Source organism: Pinus tabuliformis, chromosome 6 (genome assembly GCF_031772625.1).
Source record: "Pinus tabuliformis cultivar Carrire ecotype Pingquan chromosome 6, CPIR1, whole genome shotgun sequence".
Classification (NCBI taxonomy): domain Eukaryota; kingdom Viridiplantae; phylum Streptophyta; class Pinopsida; order Pinales; family Pinaceae; genus Pinus; species Pinus tabuliformis.
The window spans coordinates 906,861,134-906,884,844 of NC_142292.1; the positions used below are offsets into that span (position 1 = coordinate 906,861,134).

Genomic DNA, 23,711 nt, shown 5'->3' on the forward strand with positions numbered 1-23,711 from the left:
TGGCCATCATGGTGGCCTATAAGAAGAGTATCACAATAGAGGCCACTGCTAAGATCTTATTTGAGCGACTTTGCATACACTTTGGGATCCCACAGTGCATTGTCTCAGATTGGGACAATAGATGCCTGAGTACATTTTGGTCAAGTATCTAGTTGATGTTGGATACAAAACTTACTAAGACCATGGCTTTCCATCCCCAAACTGATGGCTAAACAGAGGTTGTCAACAAGATGACCATACACATTCTGCATATGTATAACTCGAAGCATCCATGCACATGCGATGAAAGTCTCCCCTATATATGAAACAACTAAAACAATGCTCTCCACAGCTCAACGGGCCACAACCCCTTTCAAGTAGGGCTAGGATTTCAACCATTATGTCTCATTGATGTGGCCATACCATTTCTAGCCACTCAGTCAGATTCAACTCATGTCTAGTCTAAAGTCGACAGGGCTAACAACTTCATTGAGCGCATTCAACACATCTGCTAGCAGGTCCATGATATATTGGACAAAGCCAATGCTAAGTACAAGCAATGCCATGATCAACATCGAGTGTTGCACAAGTTCCTGGTGGGAGACAAATTTTGGCTACATTTGCAAAAGGAATGCCTTGCTGGACCCCACTACAAGCTTCGCCCACTCTGATATGGGTTGTACACCATCACCATGGTTGTTGATGATAATGCCTTCAATCTCAGCATCCCACCATTACTTTTTCTACACCAAGTGTTCAATGTAGAGTGCCTTCGACCATACTTTCCACCATTTTTGGACACATTTGACATGGTAGAACAACTCACACCAGCAGAGCTCAACTTGGACCACATGTAACATGCCACAACTGATCATATCATGGACACGTAAATTAACAAAACTCGCCAACAGAGAATCCAACTATATCGAGTTATCAAAGCAAACCAACTCCTTCACCAGGGAAAGTGGTTCACTAGGGACTAGGTTCAAAAAAAAATTCCTCACCTCATGGAGGCTCTGCACGCAATGAGGACCATTGATTCCTAAGGGAGGAGGAATGATCCAAGTGGATATTGGTGGCCACCCGCCTATTCCACCTAGACCTCTAGTTAGTTTCATCTGTTTCCTTTTTTGTTTTAGCATTTACTATTTTTTATCAGTTTTTCGGGTCCTGAGCTTCCGGAGCAGTTTTAACCCCCTAAACGACATTTTTTAGGTCCATTGTAAGTCCCTATCCATAGACAAGGGCCTATCGCAAATCCTATAGTACTTGCAAAGACCTTTCCAACAAGGTATTGTACGTGCCAAATAGAGATAATATGACCAAGTTACGACCTCGGGAAGTTGGCTACCCAACTAAACCCAACGGGGCCCACAAATTCTTGGTGTTACATCTCTTGGGGTTAGGGTTTTGGTTGTTTAGGGTTTTCACTTGTTGTTCTAAAATAAATAGGCCCTTGAGCCTCATTGTAACACAGTTTAGAGACATGTAGACATCACATCTCTTCTCAGAGATAAGCTACCATCGCTTGAGCTAATTTATTTCCATACTGTTTGTAAGCATATTTCAATATTACGATATTAATGAAATGAAGTCTTATTTCTGTTGCATCTATGTATTTATGCTTATATCTGTAATTTGTTGTGTTCTTGTTTAAGTTCGAATCATAGTATGAAAATTTATGAAATGTGGTCCACAAGAGTTTGAGGGTTGGGGCCTTCAGTGGCAAGTGGTGGCTTCCTTTAGGTGGTGTCTTGAGCAACTATTGGATGTTGGGGCCTACATAGTTGAGGAAGTGGTGGATTTTGTTGGTAGTGGCCTGGAGTGGGTGGATGCTCACATGCATCACAAGTCAAGGCTTGCACATTGGTAGTGGCTAGTGCATGATGTAAAGAAATTTTGAATAATAAAGAACTAGACGATAAATCAGTGAGGGGTTTTTCTCTCAAAATGGTTTCTTCCTAACATTTTGTGTTTACATGCTCTGGTGCTTTATGTGTTGCTCATGATGTGTACATGCGATATATGATGTTCATACATATGTTGATGGTTAATTAGCTCATGATTTAGTTAATTTTAAAGAAAGGGTAAAATTTTGTACAAGTTGATCCATGAGTACAATATTGATTCACCCCCCCCCCCCCCCCCCCCCACCCCAACCCCCAAGTAATGTCAAGCTCCCAACATGTATTTCCAATGGAAAGTCCATGTGCATGTTCTTAGTGGCAAGGGTGTTGTTAGTTATGTGTTATATTATTTGCACAACTAGATTTAGACATTGTTACATTGCACCGAGCATAGCGGAGGGGTCATAGGGGCAGTGGGGGGATTTTTTTTTTTATGTAAACCCAAGAATGCGGAGCGGACCCAAGGAGAGTGGGAGGCCTCACCCATGGTTTAGCGCATGGTTTTAGGCATGATGGTTTTTCCCATGGAATTTTGTAGATCCTATCAAGGGAACTAGGATTATGTTCTAATCCAAGGTTAATGGATTGGGGTTTTATGAAATCTTTAGCATGTATATAATGTATTGTAACTTTGAAAGGAAAATAATGAAAACATAAATCTTGTTTTCCCAGTTTTCGATTCCAGGAGAAAAATATCTATGTATATTTTCAGTGCTCGCCATTGTGTATTTTTTATTTTTTAAGAATTTGTTTGCAGGTAATTTATGTACTGGGTTAAAACCTTCAAATGTGCATGTGCTTTTACCTCTAGAAATGTGTACGCATTTAATTAGCATTAGGAACACACATGCATTTTGTTGAATGTTAACTTTTATTGGAGGGATTCTTATGTGCATAATGAGATGATTGCTTTGGATATAGGTTTGGAATCACAGACCTGGTGGTTTGGGCTACAAATAAATGAAAACATCAATTTTTGAGAAAATGTATATATCTCTCTATTTTTGACATTATTTTTCAATAAGCTAGACAAAATTGTTGTCCATGAAACTACAAATGTAAATAGAGTTGCAAATAGAGTCACCTGTGTATATTCTAAACATATATATTTTTTAAACTAATAGCGTTTAGTACTTTTAATACATTTTTATATTGACATATATCAAAAATATTAAAATACATCTCTCATTTATTTCCACTATAACTTTGTTTTGGACTTAACAATCTAAACAAGTATATATAGTGGACTAGAGGACATTGAGAACGACAATATGAAAAAAGAATAAAAGATTCTTTGATAATGTTAAGGCCCTTTTAGGTTGCAAACAGAATGCCTTGATTTCAAGGATATAATGACTTTATATGTAATATTATAAATTTTGAAAGAAGTTGTGCACAAGAATAGTCTATTGTCTACAACTTTGCATTTTTTTAAACAATATTCCATCATTTAGGTACTCAAAGGTTGCTCTAGCGGAAATATATGCATTATATTTTGCATGAAAAATAACATACCATTGTCAGGAAAACTCAAGAAACACATAGTTAGACACAATTTCTATAAATAAAATTATATATTTAGAAAGCTAATTCATTTTCCTATATTTCAACTTTTTACACCATCTTCAAATTTGTTATGTGAGTACCTCTAATCTTCCCTTCAAGTTAAGAATTGTTGTTTCTCTAGGTTTTCATTGTCACCAACGTGTCTTGAGAGACAATCATTATCTTACACCCACCCTTAACCCTCAACTACCAAATGAAATTTTGATAATGATTAAATTTTTTGATCAATTATCATTTTAAGTCTTCTATAAAGTTTAAAAATGTCATTTTTTATGGTTATATACAAATGTATTGAACATAAAATTAACAATATATTTAAAATGATGTCTACAAATTTCCACCATATGTATCACCGAAAGTGTAACCTCTAGATCAATCTTAATTTTTTTCCTTAAAAAATTGATAAATGAGTTAACAATTGTGAAAACCAATAAAAGTGTATGTGCATTCCACTACTAATGCAATATGTCTATAAGATGTCAAATGTGTTGCAAACTAAGTTGTTTGCTTGTCAAATGTATTATAGAATACCTTGTTTTCCTTAGAGTGTTGCATCTTATGTTTTGTTTTATAATACATATATATTGCATTTTGTTGTATTTTACGCTTTTACTATACTTGGAATACTATGTAGCAACTTAGTGACTTAATATTTTTTTATTTAAATTAAATTATATCTAACATGATCTATATGGTATGAAATGTATGATAAAGTCTTTGCATATGGTGTGCATTTGAATTTGAATCTACAGAACAAAGATATGACACACATCAATATCCTCATACGAAGAAGACAAATTTACCAAGGAATCAAAGTTCTTGGAAACCAGGTAGCTATGCATTCAATTCATTATAGAGAGGACATGAAAAGTTAAAGTATGTAAAAGTTTCCACCATTAGGATTGATTGTTTTTGTAACGATGGTTTATCATGGCATCATTTGAATAGTTATTTATATAGTTATTTATAGACTTCATATTTCCATGTATCATAAAATGTGCAGTCATACAACGTTCCTTCCCTCAATTATGTTTAATGGGTGGAAGTTTGATGATAGAGACTAATGTTTCTACCTTGTTGACTAGTCAATTGATCAATTGGATCATGCTAGATTCAGAAGATGAAAGCATGTTAATGTGTATCATTTTTTCCCTTTTTGTGGCAAAGAAGTTTTATAAAAATAAATGGAGTTGAAATGTTTACTCTTAAATTTACAAAATCATCAAAAACTAGGTGGTGGTAAAAGAAGACAAAACATGTCAATTTAAATTCAATTTCATGTCATATTTTTTCTAAAATTTAATATCTAATTTTTATCTAATTTATTCATTTTCTTTAAAAGGTATCATTAATATTTTACATAAATTTTTAAGTAGTGACAAAACCGCGACCCCCCATTTCTCTATTGATTTATGTTTTTTAATTCCAATTTCTTTAAGAGATGTGTTGTAAACATTCTAAAGATTGCTAAACAAGTTTAAAAATAAAAAGTAAGCATATTTTTTAATTATTATTAAAATACTAGTAAAAATGATCATATTTTCGTATATATAAAACCGCGACCCAAGAAACTACCCTTTCAAGTTTATAAAATTAATTTTTTAATAGAAATTTGAAAATAACATATAACAAAATGTTAAAATTATTTTTTGAAAAATTTTAAAATATATTTTATATTTCTTATAATAAAATTTTTAATTATGATTATAATAACGTATTTTATATTATTCAAAATATAATATATAAAATTATTTGTTTAGAAATTCTACTTCTATTTTTATATATATTTTTAAAGAGTTTTAGCATTTCATTTAACTTTACATAAAGTTATTTATATTTTGTGAGTGATTAACCATAGTTTTTACCAATATTTACTATCAGTTGACTTATTTGCAAATTTAGTATTTACTTTTTATAACATTATTTATATTTTCTAAACCCATTAAATAGGTTCACTATAGCTTTTACCAAAATTTATTGTGAGTTAGCTTTGTTACAAATTTAGCATTTATTTTTTATAATTAACAAGTATGAAACTCAACTCATTTAATTGATATTTTTATATTATTTTTTTTTTATCTTTTTTCATTTGAGTACTTTTTTGCTTTTGCCATATAATGAGACACATTAACATGCTTGTTGTCTTGTTGATTCCTTATTTGTGTGGGTGGTGATAGTGTTCAAATCTCTTTAGGAGTGGATGTATTGTGTTTTGACCATATTTTATGGTCATAACAAATTAAGGGGGGAAGTTATGCTAAGTAATTTATTTTCCTCTAGGCCGAGTTTCTAAGTTTTCCACACTTTTTGTTTGGAAATTTCAATATCTATAGGCTTCATCGTTTGCTTATTGGTTGATAGTTGTTGATTTTGTTTGAAGCCTTTGTTTTGGTTCTTTACTAACACATGTCTAAAGCATTTATAAAAAAAGTTGTTATTGTTTTCCTTTCTTGTGCCTTTGCAACATCTTCCATTTCAAATTTCAACCAAGTTCATTGAGATTTTTTTGCTCTCATCTTCACAGTTTCTGGTACTCCCTGATTGGAGTGTCTTTTCTTCTTTCATTTTAGTAGATCATTGTGGGATCTAACATTTTAGCTCCATGTTTATTTGAGCACTGCCATTTTTCTCTCTTTTGGAGAAGAGTTTCTTTTTCTTATATGTTTTTTTATTTTTTTTGCACTTATGAGAGCTTGTACTTGGGTACCTTATCAGGCCTTGTTTTTGAAACCCAATCCTTCTTTCGATTTTTTCTGTCGTTTACATAAGGGGGGTGTTAATGTTAGTCTTTTACAACACTCTTCTTCCCAGTGCCAACTACAGTGAGTTGTAAGCTCACATAAGAATTCTTATCCACCAATTTGTCATAGCTACTTTTAGCAAACTCTAGGCACCTTCCATTGTTATAAATGGAAGGCATCTTGGCATCTCAATGTATTTTTCATATAATATGAGTAAACAATTTTTTTACAATATCTTAGCTTTTATGAGATTAAGACTAGATGTTATGAAAAGTACAATATTGCATTTTTGTCTTAAAATAAAACCTAAAATTGTTTATAATTACTTGTTTTCCTAAGAAAAAGAATTAATAAACAAATATATTCACTCTTTGTTAATAACTAAATTATAATAATTTTTGCAACTTAATAACTAAATATCCAATCACTTAAAAAAATGCCCAACCTTTTGTAAAATAGTACTTAAAAAAACACACAAATCTAACAATCCTCCGACAAGAATAAAAATAATACCAAAAATAAATACTATAAAAAATAAAATAAAACAATTTATTAAAAGACCCCTCTTTTTTTAAATGTGAAAATGTGCTCTCAGCTCACAAGCCAAAGCACTGCTGCAAAAAACGACATCGAGATTATTTTTCTGTTTGACGGTCCTGGTGGCCATGGCTGCAACTCGTATGTTAGTTTACGCTCCGTGGCAGAATATCAATAGCCTTAAGAGTTATATATTTTCAGATGTCTAAACAAATATCCAATAAATAAATAAAGACAAGAAATGTTAATGTTCACATTTAAAATAGGATATAATTCATGAGGAAATCAGCAAACCCTTTTTTGAAATATATATTGTTAACTAAATGGATGAGTGGATGCAACCAGTCTTGGAGTTTGGAGGTAAATATGTGAAGGTAAATGGATGAGTGGACACCATCAATATTAAAGGTCAGAAGTAAAGATTCGGAAGAAAATTTTATTAATAAAAAATATTATTATCTTGAATAAAGGTAAGTTAGAAATTATATCTTAAAAAAAATTATATGGTTGGGTTCATCATAATTGAGTTTGAGTTTCACTAGATTAGAATTTGGTAGGAATTTGATAAAATTAAGGGAAATAAAAATGATAAGAAAATTACAAATTTAAAATGGCATATCACCTCAGAAGATTTTGACATATTGTATTTCATATTTATTTTTCAAAAATAAATATTATAATTTACATTAGCCAATGTTAAATTAATAGTAGTTAATAAGAAAATTGATTGTAATTGGGACTAATAAATTGATTTGTGAAATGTAGAAATTAGTTACTTATACTCTGGAATAAAGACTTTCATATTTTTTTATGGATAATAAACACTAGTAATTCTACACATTACATTCTTAATACTACATATTAAAAATGAACACATAAATAACAGAGGACATTAATTCCGAGTATATTTATTTACATCATATCCATAACCACTTTTTATGCAAAAAAATACTTAAATTATGGTGGACACTAAGTTATATTATCTTAAAATTATGCCAGAAAATTTGTAAGGAAGTGATCCAAATTACATTGTATTGTTCAAAGGCTACAATAAGACTCTCAAGTTATGGTTCAATCAAATATTTGACATTATAATTTGCATTGGTCAATACTAAACTAATAGTCATCCACACGGAAGATATAAATTTGGTTTTAGTTGAAAATTTTAACTTTTAATTATTGATATTGTTATATATAATAAGAGTGATTTATATTTTATAAATTATGTGGTACAATGTAATTATTCCACATTTTGGTTTTGCCATATAAATTTGGTTAGATTGTGATATTTCATTATTTAAAATATGTTTTTAAATATATAAATCAATTTAAAATTTTGTTTGAAAAATACAATACAATTTAAATTTTTGAATAATAAATTCTTAACAAAATCTAAACCAGAAAAAAGAAATAATAATATTTTTGGCAAATTCTTGAAAAAAAACCATTATCAATCCTTTATTATTAGTCATGGAGATGAGTCATAACGATTGAATGGACTTGAGTGTACAATGTAGTCCACGTATCCGTATCTGTACCTAACATGTAGCAATCTTTTGGAGATAGATGATATGTAGCCTTTGCATAAGCACCATATATATTAGTTGTCATGTCTATACTGAAATTGACAATTGCTGAGTGACAGAGACGTACATCGATGTTGATTCACTTATTTTGAGTGGGTGTACTGGAAACACCACCACAAACGTGCATTGTCGTTTGAGTCAAAAAGGGTGCTGAAACTCTTATTTCATAGATCATAAAAATGTAAATGCTTCCTGACATGCAAGGTAGATAGCTTTCGTTTTCTCTCCAGGTTGTTATTTCGATTCGCGTACTGTCATTGGGAGGGCGAAAGCTATCTACCTTGCACGCTGTCACTGAAAAGGCCAAAATTATCTGCCTTGCATGTCAAGCAACATTTACTTTTTTATGATCTATAAAATAAGAGTTTCCTTCGAGAACCATCGGATTATGAACCCTGTACCTACAGTACCTACTGCTTATACCTCTTTTTTCCCGCCTAGGATTTGTTAGACAACGGTTTTGTCTGTCCGCTTTTATTGAAACTTCAAAATTACTTATTAAAAATAATGGTGATTGTTTAATGTATTAAAGTATTTTGGATTAAGTTTAAAATTAATTTTTTATCCATCATTATAATATCAAAATGGATATTTAAAGTCATATATATTAGTAATTTATAACACAATAAAATCCAAATGTGTTAATATTTTCCCAGTTTTAACATAATATTTTTAGAATTAATTTTAGTTTTAACATAATATTTTTAGAATTAATTTTAATAAATAAAATTATTGAGAAATAATTGTTTGTTTGAAGTTTTGCTATTTAAGTTAAAAATTATGTTTAAAAAAAATGGATATAAGATTTTTAGTTAAATTTGAGCTTGAGAGGTAATTAATAGGAATTTGATAAAATGTGGAGAAAAAGATATTATAAGAAGTTTAGAAATTTAAAATAGCATGTGTTAATAAGGGGAATATTTTTTGACAAAATGTATTCTATTATCTATTTATGTTCCAAAGTTATATATTATAGTTTGCATTATTTAGTGGTAAACTAATAGTGGTTAATAAAGAAATCAATTGTTATAGTCATTGAGGGACTAAAATATTGATACTTGAATTGTAAAAATTAGTTATATTACCTATTTATGTTTCAAAGTTACATATTATAATTTGCATTATTCAGTGGTAAACTAATAGTGGCTAATAAGGAAATCAATTGCTATAGTTATTGAAGGACTAAAATATTGATATTTGAACTGTAAAAATTAGTTACTTATGATCAAGCATAAGAACTTGCATAATTTTGATGGGTAGTAACAACTAGTAATTCTACATATTTACATTTTTAAAACCACTTATTAAAAAGAACACATAAATAATGGTGGGCATTAATTCTTGGTAAGCATGTTTATTTTCATCATATTCATAACCATTTTTTATGCAAAAACTTCTTGCATTATGGTGGACATTAACTTATTGTAAATATGTTGTTTACTGAAGCATGAACTATTTTCAAGAATTTTAATTTTAGGTGTTTTCCTATAAAGTTTAACAATAAAAAGTCATTGCACAATCATAACTTGAATTTGCAACTATATCCAAAAATTATGAGAAAAGATTTATAGAGCAGTTATCCAAATGACATTGCATTGTTCAAACACTGTAATAAAATCTTTAAGTTATGGTTCAATCAAATGTTTCAAAAAATAAATATTTAGTTTTCAAAGTTAAACATTGCATATTTGTCAATGCTAAATCAATAATGGTGAAAATGGGCATTGTTTTATTTGAAAATTTTAACCTTAATTATTGAAAAAATTTAGTTAATTGTTATATTATTTTTGTCTAATTTTAAATTTGGTTTTATTTGAAATTTTTAATTTTAATTAGCGATAAATTTTAGTTTATTGGTATATTATTATTGTCTAATTTTAAAGTCGCAAAGACAAAAAACAAAACAAATAAAATAAAACATTTCAGATTAATTGATGTGCACATTTAATATGAAATAATTTTTATTTTTTTTTAACTATATTTAAAAAGCGAATCACCTAGTAATTGACAATTTACTCGTCAAATTTCCTCTTTGCGCTGCGAAACAAGATAAATTGTAACTGACAATTTGACCGTCAAATTTGCTCCCTGCTAATTCTAAGTACAATCCCAGATGTAATGAAAAAGGTAGAAACTTCAAATATAAAAATAAAACCCTATCCATGGCACCCCAGGTTTAGGTGGCCGTACGTATTGACAGTGGGTGTCAGGTGAGTTAACTCGAAAGTGCATTGAGGTTGACTGGCTTGGTCTTGATTGGGCGTGAGACCACATTATTGGAAAGCAGGACCACAAAGGTACATTGATGTTTGGGTCAAAGAGCGGGCGCTGCAGTTTCAAGAACCTGCCATGTTTACACCTACTGCTTATCCCTCTTTTTTTGGGCCTCGGAGAACGGATTAGTCGGTGCACTTTTATTGAAATGGTCTTAGAACGTGAGTTAAAAAAATATACCAGTTTAAACATGTCAGATTCAAGCCAAAAGTCCCGGAGTCGTCTAACCAGGCGGAGGAATTCTTTGTAGGTCGAGGAATTGCCCGTAGGTTAAAAGTGGTCGGAATTTGGGCAAAAAAATTTCAAAAAATCTTGTAGAGGCAATGTTTGAATCGTGTTTTTGATGGTGGAAATAGATTCAGCACCATCAAAAATGTCTAGGATACCTAAAATTTTGAAGTTTAAGAATTATATCTTGGATTTACAAAAATCCTTGCCACATTTTCTCTAAATATGACTGGAATTTCCATACCGCCTCGTTAGACTACGCAAAAAGTCCCTTACAAACTCTAATTCCAAAAAGTTGTACTAAAAGTTACTCGAGATCAGATGAAAAGACTTATGGGATCAAATATCTCTACGAAACCATTGGACTACATTTTCAAGGTTAAGGTTATGCTATAGATGAAATTTGATATTGTTTTGACACTGATACAAACAATTCCAGACCATGATTAAATAACTAATAAATCTAACCAATTTCCTTACATCTCTAATAAATCTGGCCAATTTCCTTACATCCCCTAAATGTAAGATTCGTGTATCAACACAATTTTTTATCAATATTATAGTTTTTTGTCCAAGAAGATGGATAAAATGTTCACCAGAAACATTAATTGTGAATTAGCACTCTTCATATCAATATTATAGATACGTGAAAATAGATAAAATGTTCACCAAAAACATAAGACACTCTCAATTATACCACACATTATTCAAGAAAAAACTCTCGACATAAACATAATTATAATTATAATTATAAAACCTTAAATACTAAAAATTTAAATTAATGAAAAATTGTGTGTGTATACACTCAACCAACTTAATATTAAAGCTTTGACAAAATTGTTGATTTATGTTTCTTACTAAAATTGATGAAAAATTGTGTGTGTATACACTCAACCAGTGTAATATTAAAGCTGTGACAAAATTGTTGATTTATGTTTTCTACTAAAATTAATGAAAAAGTGTATGTGTATACACTCAACCAACTTAATATTAAAGCTTTGATAAAATTGTTGATTAATTGGCCAACGGGTGTGGAATACACAATAATAGGTGTTTAATTAAGACAATGTGACGAAAAGGTCACTGATTCGAAACTCCATGGGAAAAAATCTTGTCATTCTAAGTGCTAGTGTGGCCTCAGTTGGGTGCAATCCCTGGGTGATTTTGATGGGTTAGATTTCCCTAGGTCGCAATTATTCAAGCCACAAGTTAGGCATGCCAGTCATCTCATGACTCCACATATCTAACAAAAAAATGACTAATTAATAATCAATAGCTTTGATCAATTGAAAATAAAACATGATTTTTAAAAATGTGAAATGTTTGGGCTTTGAAATAGATTGTTTCAAAAAGAGAGTAGATTTTGGAGTGGAAAAGCTAGGGTTGGAGTTGAAGACAGGGTTTTCGATTTAGGGTACTATGGCAGGGAGTGCAGGGGGAGTGCTACTCCCTCCTACAGCCAAGCAGTCTCAAGAGAATCTCGAGACACACGGGAAAAAAACATTTCCAAAAACAAATCAGAAACCTCACAAACAACTCATTAAAATATCAATTTTTTTAACTAAAATTGTATATAAATTACTATTAACAAACCAAAATTGTAACATCAAAACTTTAAATTTTTTTAATTAATTTAACAATTAAAATAAATTTAAACTCATTTTTATAAATAACTTATAATATTATACTTTTCTTACCATTAATCTTATATATATAAGACATTTTACTCTCTCTTATTAGTCCTTGCCCTACGGCAACAGGGACTATTGTAATCGTTTTGCATTCAAATATGTGCCCATGAAAAAAAATCCAAATGCTTAACCCAAAGTCTCGCTGTATATGATTTAATTTACTTTTTCGTGAGCCTATTAAACACTACCAAGGTTCTATGTTAAGAAATCTCTTCCATGGACCAAGAGAAACATAACTTAGTGTTAAAATTCATATTATTGAGAATTTTTGGTGGAATTTTTGGCAGAATTGAGTAATGCAAGCTTTACTGTAGAATTACTTGGTTAAAATTAAATGTTTAATTGTGCATGTAGTTGTTAGGGCAACATTGACGGAGAGATTTAATGAATGGAGTTGTCTTTAGTGTGACCTTTTGGAGATTCCGGTGACGGAATCCGGCGGAAACAATTGAGGTTAAATCTTGATTTGTATTATTTAAAATGGTTTTTTAACTGCATATTTGGATTCAGCGCCCTGAAAAACCTTTGGGACGCTTTGAGTGTGCAGAAATTAGCTATCAAACTTGAGATTCCAATAAATCGCTGCCAGATTTTGATCACTGAAAAAGCTTCCAAAAAACCTCTTTAAAGACAACTGCTTGAATATTTCTTAAGATAGATGGACATACCTTTGCTTAGGGATTCTGCACTTACTGGTCACGACAGACAACAAAATCTAGGCGGATAGAGTTAATGATTTTCCCCACGTTTTGTCAATGAAAATCTGTTACAACTTTAACATTACATAAGAAGACATCATATCAGTTATAATTCTAGACTTATGGATATGGGAAATAGACATTATAAGAATATAAAAAATTTAAAATAGCATACGAGCTGAGATGTTTTTGACAAATAGTATTATCTTTTTATCTTTCAAAAATAGATATTATAATCTGTATTGGTTCTGGATGAGATTGAGTTGTAATGGATAAGAATTTAATGTTTTTGATCAATTGTATTATCTATTTTTTTAATATAGTTATTATAATTTGTATGGGTTCTTGATGAGATTGAGTTGTAATAGATAGGAATTTGGTTAAAAATTGATAAAATTAGGGGAAATAGACATTATAAGAATATTAAAAATTTAAAATAGTATACGAGTTAAGATGTTTTTGACAAATTGTATTATCTATTTATCTTTCAAAAATAGATATTATAATTTGTATTGGTCAATGCTAAACTAATAATGGTCAATAAGCAAATTGAATGCAATAGTTCTAAAATGATTAATAAATTGACCTTTAAAGTATAGAAATTAGTTACCTATGCTCAAACATAAGAAGTGTCATCATTTTTTATAGATAATAATCACTAGTAGTTGTACACATCATATTTTTATTAAAAAGGAACACGTAAATAATAAAGGACATTAACTATCCGTAAGTATATTTATTTTTATTTACATCATATCCATAGCCACCTTTTATGCAAATATTTTCTTAAATTATGGTGGACACTAAGTTATGGTATCCTAAAATTATGCCAGAAAATTTGTAATGCAGTCATCCAAATGACATTGTATTGTTCAAAACCTATAATAAGATTTCAAGTTATTTTTCAATCAAATATTTAACATTATAACTTGTATTGGTCAATGCTAAACTAATAATGGTCAATAAGTGAAATACACATTTGGTTTTAGTTAAAAAATTTAACTTTAATTATTATATTTTAGTTAACTCTTATATATGATAAGAGTGATTCATATTTTATAAATTATTTGGTGCAATTTAATCATTTTCCATATTTCTTTTGAAGATTAACAATAAAAAGTCAATGCACAATCATAACATGAATATTGTAACTATATCAAAAAATTATGGGAAAATATTTATAAAGCAGTTATCCGAATGACATTGCATTGTTCAAAGACTGCAATAAAATCTCTAAGTTATTGTCCAATCAAATGTTTCAAAAATAAATATTTTTTTTTCAAAGTGAAACATTGCATTTTTGTCAATCTTAAATCAATAATGGTGAAAATGGCTATTTAGTTTTATTTGAAATTTTTAACTTTAATTATTGAAAAAATTTAGTTAAATGTTATATTATTATTGTCCAATTTTAAATTTGGTTTTATTTGAAATTTTAAACTTTAATTATTGATAAATTTTAGTTAATTGTTATATTATTATTGTACAATTTTAAAATCAAAGCTAATCCACGCATCAAATTGGTGTATGAGATCATCTTAAATTTGATTAAGCATGACACCACATTATTGGAAAACACCACCACAAAAGTGCATGTTTAGGTGAAAGAGCGTGCGCAAGAACCTGCCATGTTTACACCTACTACTTATCCCTCTTTTTTAAGGCGTTGGAGAACGGTTTAGTCGGTGCACTTTCATTGAAATGGTTGAAATGGTCTTAGATTGTGAGTAAAAAAAATATATGAGTTTAAACATGTCAGATTCAAGCCAAAAATCGCTTACAAACTCTAATTCCAAAAAGTTGTACTTAAGAGTTACTCAAGATTGGATGAAAAGACTTACGGGGATCAAATATCTCTGCGAAATCATTGGACTACATCTTCAAGGTTATGCTATAGATGAAATTTGATATTGTTACCTTAAATATAATATATACTAGCAATTGTCCCAAAAGGTACAAAGAGAGGCCGATAGGATTATTAATTTGGAATTGTAAAATTTAGTAGCAAATATTGCAGAGGGAAATCTCATGATATTACAGAATGAAATCCCATCCTATTAGAATGAAATCCCATCCTATTACAAGTAAAACTGAGAAATTTCATATACCACAATACAAGTAAAACTGAAACCAATCTTGTAGAGTGAAATCCCATCATATGACAAAATGAAATCTCATTATATAGGATTTATTAGGGTGATTACAGAGAAAATTAACATAAGTGGAGAGCTGATTCAGAAGGTATGACATGGACTCTGTAGAGTGAATCCCCTAATCTTGTAGAGTGAATCTCATCATACTACAGAATGAAATAGAAGTCTAAAGGATTTATCAGAGACATTACAAAGAACGCTATCACAGTGGAGAGCTGCTTCACAAGGCAGGACATGGATTCTGCTTATTCACCACAGAAACTCTTGTTGTTGAATATGAGAAGCAGCACAAAAGTAAGTCATTCCACAACTACTACAAACTTACAACAATATTAACATCATGCAAATATTCTCATCTATGAGGAGCTTTGGGGGCCTATAGATTACAAGAGAATAGCAGAAATTCTTCACTAAACATGTTAGTAGCGTACTGATCATCTTGGCGGTTGGAGACAGAACTGGTGTTGAAGCTCTCTTTCCTCACAAACCCAGCAGGGGCTTTCTTGTCATGATTCTGAGTACAAAATTTGACTGTCATTTTCTGCATCTTTCTATTTATATACATTGTTTGAACTCCTGTACAAATTTTCCCACAGAATAGAAACAAAAGATATTACAAGTGACTTAAGCTATTTGGCTAGCCAGAAAGGAAAAGAATTCAAAACAAAGATGTTATTACTAATGAAGTTTGACACCAGAATAGATATGCATATTAAGGGACACAACCACCTTTAAAGGAAAAGAAACAAATAATACTAAGATCCCCAGATATATATATAACAATAGTGTGGAGTTATTTCAACGAGGCTTGTCAAGGTAATCCCAGCTATTGTGGATCATGAGTCATTACTTTAAGAGACAATTACGAGATCAGTTTCAAAGCAGAGCTGTAGGAGATGGATCAAACAACAGAGCAGAACTTTATGCTTTTTGGTAGATTCTGAAAATAGCAATAGAGAAAGGTTTAAATTGTCTACAGGTGATAAGAGATTCCAAACACATTGCAGAGAGGTCGATTCCAAACACATTGCAAAGAGGTCAAATGGAAATTTCAATCAGGAAAATTTGCAGCTAGCCCATCATTGGACGGAATCAGAGAAGCAAGGAAAAATTCCATGTCATTATCTTTTCAGCATGTCTGCAAGGGATAAATATGAAGGCTGATATATTGTTCAAGTAAGCACTGAGGATGCAGAACAGATGGATGGAGATGATTGAATACCCCATCTGGACCTTCTCATTCAATCTATTTCTAATCAAGCTATTATAGTAATGACCTTTTGGATGGTTGTTTTGGAAGCAGTGTCAAAACTTAAACATCATACTTACCCTAAAATTATTATAACTATTTACACGCTTTCCAGGACTTTAATTGCATACCATAGTTACACAAGCCACGACATTAATCACATAACAGTTTGAAATAGTTCAGCATGCCTTCATAACATTGGAGATATTCCAACTGTGTTCATATTTTTCACTAATCTTGGATGACTTTAATTACAGTTCTCAGACCCTCTCCTTTAAGCATGTGATCAAATGCCTTGTTGATGTCAGCAAAAGAAACCTTGTCTGTAACAAATTTATCCAGTTGAAGCTCCTGCAAATTTAACAATCAAGGAAGGAAAGATTAAAACCATAATTATAACTCTAATTAGATATGATAAGCATAGATTGCTCCCGTCATGGTACGGACAAAAAAAAACAACTGGGAAATATGACCACACAGTGTTATCTACAATTATGGTTTAAATAAGCTGTTACAACTATGTTATGAAGTCTTACCCCATTCAAATACTTCTCTACAAGGCCTGGCAAATCAGTACGAGGCTTATAATTTCCAAAGAAGGTTCCTTTCAACGTTTTCTCGCTCAGAAAGTTTACAGGATTCGTTTTAAAGACTGCGTCTGAACGAGGGACCCCTGTTAAAACGGCTACACCCCAACCCTGCAAAAACAGAACTCTGATATCAAACATATGCATTGCCTGCATTTTCTTAATTAAATCGAAGCAATCAGTTTAAACTTTAAAGCTACAGCTTAGAATTGAAATGATTGATGTATCTTAAACCAAAGGAAACCAAGAGCTAGTACATCATGGCAGCATTCCAAAGCTTGAACCATGGCCTCAATACTCCCTGTGCATTCGACGCTGCAGTCCACCCCTCCATCAGTTTTTTTCCGCAATTACCTGTAAACATTTTTTATAAGTGTTTGGAAATTAAGAGTCTACACTGCTTTGAATGGATGGTGAATGAGTGCACTCCATGCGAAAACTTAAAATCTCCCCCACCTAAGTACTAAAGTACCACACTAGTCAAAAGCAACCAATACTCTGATCTGGGAGAGAGTTTGATGATCATTTTGGGCAGCTCAACGTACCTGCTGAATAGGTTTTTCTTACTCTTTAGGGTTTATAAATTCCGTTACTCCAAATTGTTTTGCTGAGAAAGGAAAGATTACAAGAAAGGGTTAAAAAGGCAATTCTACAAGTCAACATATCAACATATGTACACAGATTTTCCACATAATTCATAGGAGTAAAGTATGAATACCTTTGTAAACTAAGTAGTCAAATAACGGCATACAAGAAGCCTCTCGCTCCACAAACACAAAATTGTAAACTAAGTAGTCAAATAACTGCATACAAGAAGCCTCTTGCTCCACAATCACAAAAGAAAAAAATCTCTTACACCTTAATATTAAAAGATAAAATTATTATTTATAAATATTTTAACATATACAATTTGGTGCTTGGTGCTTTTTTCTGTTCTTCTCAATACAACAAGATTCAGTGCTACTTCAAATTCAATTTGCCACAGATATTCTGCACTGCCTATTATTCACTTTTCAACATAATATATGGAAACTCTCTCAAGGAGGTAGCAGAATTTTGACCTACACCATTTGATGCTCATGTTTCACATTTCAGCTCGCACAGATGATAGGGTTCTTTAAGCAAATTAAGAGAAACATTGAAATTGCAAAATTCTGCGTAGAACAATAACTTGTCAAGAGCTTGAAACATAAAACTTGGAAAAAAAAATTAAATAGAGAAAAATCACTTAGCAAAGGGCCAATAAATCAAATAACTGAACATTTGAAAAAAAATATATCTTATATTGATTCAGTACCAATAAATCAAATGATTGAACAAGCTTATTGAAGCCTACAAGGATAGAACTATTATGAAGAAAACAGAAAAACAGTATCCAAATGGCCATATGGTGATGGTCCTTTTATGGCACAATCGGTTATAACAAATTAAAAATGAAAGGAATTCAGCTATACTAAGTTACAGAAACCTTGTTAATTTAAGCAATAAGTTCAAGGATTGTTCGAGAGCTTCCAATTTAATACAATCTGTTAAACGATATTTTACTTTAAAAATGTGCAGAACAATTAGGTTCCAGAATCCCCAAAATTTACCATGATGATAGACTTGCATTACATCACTCGGATGAATGAGGTCCTCATTAAAGTTTCCCATAATGTAGAGATATCCATGAAAGTAACACCATGAATTATGTGCAAATTCCTCAAATTTACAATAACATGATGTTCCATGCGGTTCAGCCTCAAATTTTGCTGGATACTCTCTCAAGGAGATTACAGAATTTCAACATACGGTATTAGATGCTCATGTTTGACATGTCTGCTCACACGGAAGATAGGGTTCTTGATGTAAATTAAGAGAAAAATTCAAACTGCAAAATTTGTGTAGAACAATAACTCATCAAGGGCTTGAAATATAAAACTTGAACAAGCAATTTAAAAGGGGATTAAAAAATCACTTCGAAAAGGACCAAAACACACAGGGCAATTGGGAAAAAAAATCTTCTTTTGATTCACTACCGACAAATCAAATGATTGGCCAGCTTATTGAAGCCAACGAGGATAGAGCCATTATGAAGAAAACAAAAAAGCGGTATCCAGTTGGAGATATGGTTATAGTCTAATTATGGAATGATCAGTTATAATACATTAAAAAGAATGGAATTCTCAGCTATGGCACGTAACAGAAACCTTGATAGTTTGGTCAATAAGTTCAAGAATTGTTCGAGAGCTGATGTGCTAAACGATATTTTACTTCAAAAATTCCAGACCAATTAGCTTCCAAGATCCTTAGAATTTAGGATCATGATAGATTTGCATTACAGCGCTCGAATGAATGAGGTCCTCGTTAAAGTTCCCCGTCATGTAAAGATATCCACGAAAGCAACAGCATGAATTATGTGCACAGAATAGTCCCTAGAAAAAGGTTTGAGGACTTTAAAACTGCAACATATACTAATATGCATACAGTGGAACATAAATAGGGCACTTGTTATTAGTACTTACAGCAAGCCCAACAGCCCCCAGGCCAAACACTGCTACTATCGAACCCTTCTTGGGTTTGCCTGCGTTCAAAGTAGCACCCATCCCTGATTCCACAACAGAGAAGAATTTTACACAACAATTCCAGTCAAAGAAACCATTATGAATGATTTTATAATTATTAACAGTACAGCGAGCGAAAGTCCTCGCAATTGACATGCCCACTTTGTAAAACACTATACATTGTCAACGAGGTCAATTATTTCATTTCTTCAGTCAAACTTAATATAGTATCATCTCAAAATTACTTATAAAATCTTCTACAATTCAGGAAAGTAGTTTTTGCATAAATGGCAGGCTGCATCCAGACTTGGAGTCGCTCTGCATTGAGTAAATTCTGTTTTGATAGGAGATCCAAGGGCAATATAGGCCTTGCGGGGCAGGGGGTGTTTAGAGATGAGCATGGTAACATTCCAGGGAGGTTAGACAAGTTTTGGAATAGAATACCTAACAGGTAAGCAGAGATAACTTGTAAAATCTTCTACTATTCAGGAAAGTAGTTTTCGCATTAATGGCACGCTGGATCCAGACTTGGAGTCCCTCTGCATTGAGTAAATTCTGTTTTGATAGGAGATCCAAAGGCAATATAGGCCTTGCGGGGCAGGGGGTGTTTAGAGATGATCATGGTAACATTCCAGGGAGGTTAGACAAGTTTTGGGCACAACACACATATATATATGAGAGCACTGGATTTATCAGAGGGTTGGTGGATGGGAGATTGCTGAAGAAGCTGTGGTCTCTTTCCCAATTTCCCTGTGATCCCAGTTTCTGTGGGAAAACTCTCAACATCCAATAAAGGTTGCCAACTACACTCAAGGGAATCAAGTTTTTCTTAAACTCTCAATGAAATTTTGTTTTTTCCTTCTAGCAGAACCCTTTCATTCAGATGTGCTTTTGCATGCTGCAATCTAGAAAAGCTTCTTGTCACTTTCATCGTGCCAAAACATGAAGAGTGTAAGTTTCAGACAATAATCACAGACAATAATCTAAAAAGATTTTGCGAACAATAAAACCCTGAAAAGCATTCTTTCAGATTTAATTGTTCAGAACAGAAAACTTGCAAAAGTCTGCAACTGGTTAGTTGATGAGAGCAGTGAAGAATTCCTTCAAATCATGAAAAAAGTGATGTCTATAAATATTTTCAGGTGGAGTATTCTCACAATTAATGTCAAGCACTTATCTTCATCGTTAATATCATGTTTGCATACTGTAAGTCATTGTGACAAAATCCAATGCTTTCACTCTCGCCTGATAACATCTTCTCCAGAAAATTGACCTCATCTTCTAGACATAGCGCCAACGCTGTCTTTAACCAGTTTCTGGTTTTAATAACAAAAGATTCAGTAAAGAAAAAGAAAAAAGTACATCACAAGCAATTTGATAAAGATCCAAGAACAACCCTGAGGCGCATCCAGAGCTTTGGTTGCCGAGGGCCGAATATGTCAAGGTGATGAAATTCCCACAACTTTGATGCTATTTTAGCAGATATTTCAGGATTTTTCAAATCAGGGGGCGACAGTGTCTAAGTCTCTCGTACAAATTAAAAAAAACTGTCAGAATTCAGTGATTTTGATTTAAAGAAACATCTTCAGTGAAGAATTAGTTGAAAAGTCTAAAGAACTTACCCTGGCATTCAGAAATTCCTCAATGCGGCCATTAGGGAAGGAAGCCAGGAGACGGGGGCCCTGCCCGAGCCTGGAAATGCACTCAAATGCCCTAATCTCGTATTCTCGATCAAAAAACGCATTCGCACGGGCATCTCCATAGATCCGAACCTTGACCTTCCTAGGATTTTCCTCCTCTCTGGTCTGCCAACTGCACTTGAAAATCTCATTCGTCATGCCGCCCGTGAGAGGCCTGATTTCCATCTTCTTTTCGTCGATAACGTCCGCCCAATGCAGAGCGAGGGTTTGCAAAGTACCCTCGGCTTCTTTGGGCAAAATAGAACTCTGTTCTGTGGTAGCGGCCATGAATAACGACTCGAAATTTCTCGAAATTTCTGCGCTGCAGAATTCTGTTGAACTCAGAAAAGAATGGATCGTGCATAAGGCGGAAGATAACTGCAGGAAGTTAACACGACCCGCCATTCCCTCGCAGAACTGTCCCGCCAGAATCCGATGCCACGTGTCAGTACGAGGAACGAAGAATCCATTCAAAATCCGATGCCACGTGTCAGCACGAGAGCCAAGGGAACGACGAAAGTCTGTTCCAAAGGAAGGCCTATCGGCCTAATAAAGAAAAGTTTATTAATATTTTGTGAAAAATGATTAAAATGTTGATGTTGAAAGTTGTGTAGTATTTTTAAGAGGTGGATGTTTTGGGGAACACTTCACTCATTTTCAGGAATAGAATAATATAATATTGACACAAAAAAATATAATACTAATATAAATAGTTCTAGACTATGATTAAATAAATAACAAATTTGATCAATTTCCTTACATCTCTTAAAGGTGAGATTCGTGGATTAGCACTTTTCTTATCAATATTATAATTTTTTGTCCCAGAAGATAGATAAAATATTCGCCAAAAACATTAATTGTGGATTAACACTCTTCGTATCAATATTATAGATTTTTCTACGTAAAAATGGATAAAGTGTTTACTAAAAACATAAAACACCCTCAATTATACCACACATTATTCCAAAAAAACTCTCAACATAATCATAATTATAATTATAAAACCTTAAATACTAAAAATTTAAATTACAGAAATAATCAATTTTAACAAGTAATTCAAATTTGAAATTTTCGTAATACTTATTTCCAATCATAATTATAATTATAATTATAAAACCTTAAATACTAAAAATTTAGATTACAGAAATCATAATTATAATTATAATTATAAAACCTTAAATACTAAAAATTTAGATTACAGAAATGATCAATTTTAACGAGTAATTCAAATTTGAAATTCTCGCTACTACTTATTTCCAATCTGTTTCTAGCTTAAGAGCATTGGACAACGGTTTAGTTCGGGGGCTTTTACTGAAATTGTCTTTTTATGGAATAAGCCATATTATATTATACTATATGTATTTTTGTTAATTTTTATTGTGATTTAAAAAGTCTGAAATTGTCTTTTTATGGAATAAGCCATATTATATTATACTATATGTATTTTTGTTAATTTTTATTGTGATTTAAAAAGTAATTTGTGTTGGCTAATTTTTATTGTTATATGTTTAAAAAAATATTAAAATATTAAGAAATATTTATTTTGAAATAATTTTTTATGAAATTTAATTGAATTATTATTTATTATTAGTTAGATAGTAAAAATTTATTTTTCACAAAATATTTTAGAATATTTTTAATAGTGATTATAAATTCAAGATTGAGATTTATCTCAAAAGTATTTATACCCCTTTTATCATTTTAATCAAGCTAATTAGTTAAAGTCCTAGGAGGCAGCTCAATTGGTGATTGAAGTAATGTGTCCATGGTAAATGAGAGATCCAAGGTTCAAATCCATTGGTTGTGACCTAGTTTATGGAGAGAATAAGGTTTATTGATAGCCTTAGTAAAAAATGATACCAATATCCATATATTTTAAAATCTAAATCCACCCATCACAATTAAATTAATTAAAAACTTAATTTAAACTTTAAAAAAATAATTAAAAGTTATTGTAATCTATAAAGTATTGAATAGGATCAAATGAAGAAGTACATAGTTTATCTGGTCAAAATTTATGTTTCCTAATAAAATTAATGAAAAATTGTGTGTGTATATACTTAACAAACTTAATATTAAAGTTTTGACAAAATTATTCATTTATGTTTCCTACTAAAATTAATGAAAAATTGTGTGTGTGTATACACTCAACAACTTAATATTAAAGCTTTGACAAAATTGTTGACTTATGTTTCCTACTAAAATTAATGAAAAATTGTGTGTGTATACACTCAACCAACTTAATATTAAAGCTTTGACAAAATTGTTGATTAATTGGCCATGGGGTGTGGAA

General features: G+C 31.5%; 1 protein-coding gene and 1 pseudogene across 9 annotated transcripts; both read right to left on the minus strand.

Annotated features, from left to right (window-relative positions):
* Nucleotides 1-16,459: 16,459 nt before the first annotated feature.
* LOC149261883 (alcohol dehydrogenase-like) lies at nt 16,460-21,017 on the minus strand. Of its 8 annotated transcripts, XM_089422941.1 has the most exons (7): nt 19,985-21,017; nt 19,701-19,783; nt 17,915-18,350; nt 17,742-17,803; nt 17,454-17,550; nt 17,146-17,307; nt 16,460-16,960 (listed from the first exon to the last, which is right to left on the minus strand). In XM_089422941.1, exons 5-7 carry the CDS (start codon nt 17,481-17,483, stop codon nt 16,841-16,843), a joined length of 312 nt encoding a protein of 103 aa, XP_089279067.1. In that variant the 5' UTR covers nt 17,484-17,550; nt 17,742-17,803; nt 17,915-18,350; nt 19,701-19,783; nt 19,985-21,017; the 3' UTR covers nt 16,460-16,840. The 8 variants fall into 8 exon arrangements, with proteins under 8 accessions (XP_089279067.1, XP_089279075.1, XP_089279054.1 ...); XM_089422949.1 differs by lacking the exons at nt 17,742-17,803; nt 17,915-18,350 and having other exon boundaries at nt 20,897-21,017; XM_089422928.1 differs by lacking the exon at nt 17,915-18,350 and having other exon boundaries at nt 17,454-17,803; nt 20,897-21,017.
* On the minus strand, nt 21,014-21,747 carry LOC149261884 (putative choline kinase 2 pseudogene; annotated as a pseudogene). Its single transcript, XR_016246064.1, has 3 exons — nt 21,362-21,747; nt 21,136-21,258; nt 21,014-21,055 (listed from the first exon to the last, which is right to left on the minus strand). The product of XR_016246064.1 is annotated as a putative choline kinase 2 pseudogene (transcript).
* Nucleotides 21,748-23,711: the final 1,964 nt, after the last annotated feature.

Bases quoted from the DNA above. Each gene is read 5' to 3' on its own strand.
- LOC149261883 (XM_089422949.1), bottom strand. From the start codon at position 17,483: ATGGTTCAAGCTTTGGAATGCTGCCATGAT. The intron at 17,308-17,453 runs GTACTAGCTCTT...CTGTTTTTGCAG, and splicing joins CTTTGGAATGCTGCCATGAT to GGTTGGGGTGTAGCCGTTTT. The intron at 16,961-17,145 runs GTAAGACTTCAT...TTAAATTTGCAG, and splicing joins TAGAGAAGTATTTGAATGGG to GAGCTTCAACTGGATAAATT.